Source organism: Saimiri boliviensis, chromosome 2 (assembly GCF_048565385.1).
Source record: "Saimiri boliviensis isolate mSaiBol1 chromosome 2, mSaiBol1.pri, whole genome shotgun sequence".
NCBI classification, from domain to species: Eukaryota; Metazoa; Chordata; class Mammalia; order Primates; family Cebidae; genus Saimiri; species Saimiri boliviensis.
Genome location: NC_133450.1, coordinates 177,449,334 through 177,453,668, shown reverse-complemented (window position 1 = coordinate 177,453,668; position 4,335 = coordinate 177,449,334). Strand labels below are relative to the sequence as shown.

General features: G+C 39.3%; 1 protein-coding gene across 2 annotated transcripts; it reads left to right on the top strand.

The window, feature by feature from the left end:
* The first annotated feature begins 636 nt into the window (after positions 1–636).
* IZUMO3 (IZUMO family member 3) lies at positions 637–3,508 on the top strand. 2 transcript variants are annotated; one of them, XM_039475196.1, is made up of 7 exons: positions 637–1,111; positions 1,248–1,322; positions 1,471–1,560; positions 1,772–1,789; positions 2,242–2,322; positions 2,747–2,837; positions 3,110–3,508. In XM_039475196.1, exons 1-7 carry the CDS (start codon positions 880–882, stop codon positions 3,243–3,245), a joined length of 723 nt encoding a protein of 240 aa, XP_039331130.1. In that variant the 5' UTR covers positions 637–879; the 3' UTR covers positions 3,246–3,508. The 2 variants fall into 2 exon arrangements, with proteins under 2 accessions (XP_039331130.1, XP_003928158.1); XM_003928109.2 differs by lacking the exon at positions 1,772–1,789 and having other exon boundaries at positions 852–1,111; positions 3,110–3,259.
* Positions 3,509–4,335: the final 827 nt, after the last annotated feature.

Sequence of the window (4,335 nt, the reverse complement as noted above, 5' to 3'; positions counted from 1 at the left end):
GAAATAACATGTTTATTTGGCCATCTTCCACGTAGGCGGCCTGAGCAGGACACCCATGATAAGTGTTATGTTCTTATATGTTACATACTTCATCAGTATTTAGCATGCAATTGTTAAAGGACCTCAACATTATTGGTTGCGTCACTCTATATTCCTCAACTATTGTTTCTAGTGTGTGACTCCACACTATCTATATAAGAATGCTTTAAAAAGATTACAAATCATGTTTAGAGGAATGATCCTAAAGATAAATGTAACCTGAAATTTCTGAGGAATTATAAATTACTGTATATTAAAATAACCAATTATTATTCTAGATAAATGCTCATTCTCTTATTTTCAACAATTCTGCCCCCAGTAGGGACTGTGACCCCCAAGCAACTCAATATTCTTGCCTTTTCTTAACTCCAATGTAAAAGGAGAGTTTGGGTTAAGCAATGTCTAAGGTCCTATTGCATCATTTCCACAACCATCTCTGGTGATACATATCTCTGAAGGTCAGGCGGGGGTTTAGGAGTCTCCTGAGGATGCCAGTCAGGGAAAGGGCTAAAGAAACACTTTTTCTGAGACATCTCCCTGAGCAGAACTCTGCTTGTGTGAGCTCAAGGCTCCTCTATCTTTTGGTGTTCTACACTCAGAACTCAGGTATGGGCTCCCCATCTAGCAGTTCCCTCTCTGTAGGATAAAAGCTAGGAGTCAGTAAACAACTGAAGATACTTAAAAAAATGAGACTGCCTGATAGTGGGATGGAAGCAGAGGAAAACTGGAGTCTGACTATCCAGGACAAGGCTCTCATTCCTGGATTTTTGAAGGAAAAGGAACGAAGTGAACTAGTTGCCAGGACAACCTGCTGTTGGGGAGCAGGGGGTGGGGAAAGAAATGGGTGACCTGTGGTTATTCCTGCTCCTGCCCCTGTCCCTGGCAGCCTTCCATGGAGTCAAAGGCTGTTTGGAGTGTGACCCCAAGTTTATAGAGGATATTGGCTCCTTGCTGGCAAATCTGATACCTTCAGAAGTCCCTGGCCAAACTCAGCTTCTTGAACGACAGGTTCAGGAGATGATTCGTTTAACTTTCAAGGTCTCCCACAGTGACAAGATGCTTCGGTTGCTGGGTGAGGGAAGCTTGAGTTCTTGAGAGTCTGGGGGCTTAAAGGGAGAAGGGAGGCAAGGAAGAGAACACCTGGGTCCACGTAACTTCCTGGATAGATAAAATTATTCCCCTGCATGTACCTTCCCCTCACTCTCTAGCTGTTCAAACGGTCATTAAGTTGAGAACATGGCTGAAGAATGAATTTTATAAACTGGGCAATGAAACATGGAAAGGTGAGGTGCTGTTTCAGTGTTAAAAGTTTGTATTGCTCAAGCGAACCTGAGAAAATTTGGTTGGGAAAACAAAGGAAAAAGCAGAACAAAACAAGTTCTGAAGGGAAGAGCTACTTCTACTTTTGACACCCCTTCCACTCCCCCTTAGGTGTCTTTATCTTCCAAGGCAAGCTTCTTGAGGTCCGCCAAAGCCTGGAAGCCAAACTAAAAGAATTATTAAAGAACTTTTCTGAAGTTGGTAATTCAAACTTTCTATATAATGGCACTGAAGTTATAGAAAAGGAATAGAAAATGAGGGATGAGAGGAGAAATGCAGGTTCATAATAGAGTTATTTAGAAAGGGTGGGGAGGTAACTGAAACTTAAAGGGTAAACGAAGGCTACTTAGATATAAATATGGCTAAATCTATCTGGTTTAAAACTCATTAGAACTTTCTGATTCTCTTCCAGCTTGTTCTGAAGATTGCAGTGAGTACAGTACATGTGACACCTTGCGGTTTCAGCCCACATTTTCCCATCTCCTTTGCTCTATATAGCCCTATCTCTTCCACCTGTTATACTGGAAATCCAATTCCTAGAGCTGTGCTTACAAGGGGTAATGTCAATAACACCTGATAACAAAATTTAGCTCATGAAATCGGACACTCCACATATTTTCGAGGTAATAGGAGGCCTTCTAATATAGAGTTTACAACCTATTGCCCCAGTACAAGCCAAGGCTTCCTTTTTTTTTCTGGAGATCTGACTTACAGATTTTGACCCACCAAGAAACTTGATTTCTAGGGGAAGAAGGAATTCACAGCAATGCACTTAAAAGTCCTGGGAATGCTTAAGATCAAATACTCCACACTTAAAGTCTGATTAAGGAACCCTCATGCCATGCCTTTTTTTCTGATTACCTTTCTTCTCCTCTGTATCAGTTGTGGTTGAAGGTCCCATCCTTGATTGCTGGACCTGTCTTCGCATGACTAGCAGATGCTTCAAAGGAGAATATTGTGGAGGTAACAAAGATTGTGGTAGGGAACTTTGAAGGGCCAGGGATCAAGGAACAGGGTTGCTCACTGGTTTGTTCAACATATATTTGTTGAGCATCTTCAATGCAGGTCATAATGTTACAAGATAGAACTAGAGTGTTGGGTGAAATTTTGACCAGTATAAATACTTTGGCACTGAATCAACTGAAGGCTGAGAAATGAAAAGCCTGGGCTTAGAATGAAGAAATCAGGCTGGGAGTAGCAAGGATAAAAGGTTTGTAGAACCTAAGAATTTAAAAGTAATAAAAGTCAGAATAACCAAGGGACAGTAATGAAGTAGGAAACAGGTCAAACTGTTTGAAGTTCAAAGAGTTTTCTATTCAGAATAAAGGTCCCGAGGTAGTTATCTTCTCCAAAACTCACTTTCATATTTTCCTGTTTCTCCTTCCAGACGAGGATCCAAGGAAGGCTGAGAGTCGAGAGATTGCTCTATTTCTCATATTGCTGGCAACAGCTGTAATACTGGGAAGTGCTGTGTTACTGTGAGTTTCCTCTCCAAATAACACTGGGTCAAGTGCTCCTTTTGCTAAGAGACTGCCCCAATTGCCTCTTCCCCCAATGGAAATAAGGCAAAAGAAGTCATTTTAAATTCTGAGATTGATATTGACAGGAATAAAATGCAAAGTCTGATGGGATAACAGTTGGAACAAAAGGAAATGGAGAAGTATCCAGCAAAGGGAAAACAGTGTATGATTGGCTTAAAGAATGGGGCTCCTGGTATTGAAGTTGGGATTATTCTCTTTTCCTACTCTAGATTCTATTTTTGCATCTTTCATCGGAGGAAAATGAAGGCAATACGAAGGTCACTAAAGGAATATTTGGAGAACAAACTTGAAGAATTAATGGAGAAGATAGATGAGGAGGAGAAAGACTTTAGACCTAGAAAATAAACACATCGACACGGACAAGAGGTCTTTCATGATTCTCTTAAGTACTGACTCAAAGTACAAAACTGGGAGTTAAACCCTTTCTTGGTCACAAAGTCGTAATATTTTAAAACTGAAATACAACTGAGAGTTTCTCTAGTGAAGATCTTTATAGATATCCTGAGACAATGGAAGTACTGAGAGCACAAATGATTTAGCCAGAGTTGTGCAAAAAGTAATGCTGGTGTGAACGCACATGAAAGATAAAATAGTGAATAATAAAGAATGTACCATTAATAACTCTCATTAATGGCTGTAACTAGGATAACTTTCACATTTCTAAGGCTGCTTTTTACTTGTTTTGTTACTGTTTTCATATTTATCATTAGGTTCAATGTGGACAATTTTATCTGATAATACACAGCATTTCATCTTTATTATATTACACACACACACACACACACACACACACACACTTGCACGTAGAAAAAAAAAGGCCCAAAGTATTAGTTCTGAGTAGCTGAGGTTTGCCACCACTATTTTCCCCTGGATCTATGTTTTTTTAAATTATTTTGGTTGTTTCCACTGAATACTTCTTTAGTATGTGTAGCACCCTAAATAGTGCTTTACATGTATTATCTACCTAAATTCTCACAATAGTCCTATGGGTAACATTGCTATTATTTCTGCTTTAGGGATGAATAAACAGAAGTATCTCTATCTAGGCTATTACAAACTCCTCTTCTCTAGTGGCTGACCTTTGATCATCCAAACCATTTGCATAGTATTGACAGCTGTCAGCATATAGTTACGACACATAAATGGAGAGATGATAAATGTGGCTTTGTCTTTAGACACTCTTGATTATACAGTATGTGGCAAAGCCTAAAATAAAGCTGATGCCTGGTTAACTGTAAAATTCATGACCTTTCCCCCTAATTTGTTTCCTTTTATTCTGGAACTTATTTTAGAAAATAAATAAACACCATCATTTAACAGCAGGAAATAGTTACAGGAGTCCTGCTTCAGGGGTGGGTATAGGTATTTGTAAATCTTTCACACATAGTACATGTTTGAGCGCTAGCATATGGTTGCTCTTATGTTAATGAGATAA

What these genes read in the sequence shown, in the direction of transcription:
- IZUMO3 (XM_039475196.1), top strand. Translation starts at nt 880, where the DNA reads ATGGGTGACCTGTGGTTATTCCTGCTCCTGCCCCTGTCCCTGGCAGCC. An exon ending in CAAGATGCTTCGGTTGCTGG is followed by an intron (nt 1,112 to 1,247) that starts GTGAGGGAAGCT and finishes CTCACTCTCTAG; the next exon opens with CTGTTCAAACGGTCATTAAG. An exon ending in CTGGGAAGTGCTGTGTTACT is followed by an intron (nt 2,838 to 3,109) that starts GTGAGTTTCCTC and finishes TTCCTACTCTAG; the next exon opens with ATTCTATTTTTGCATCTTTC.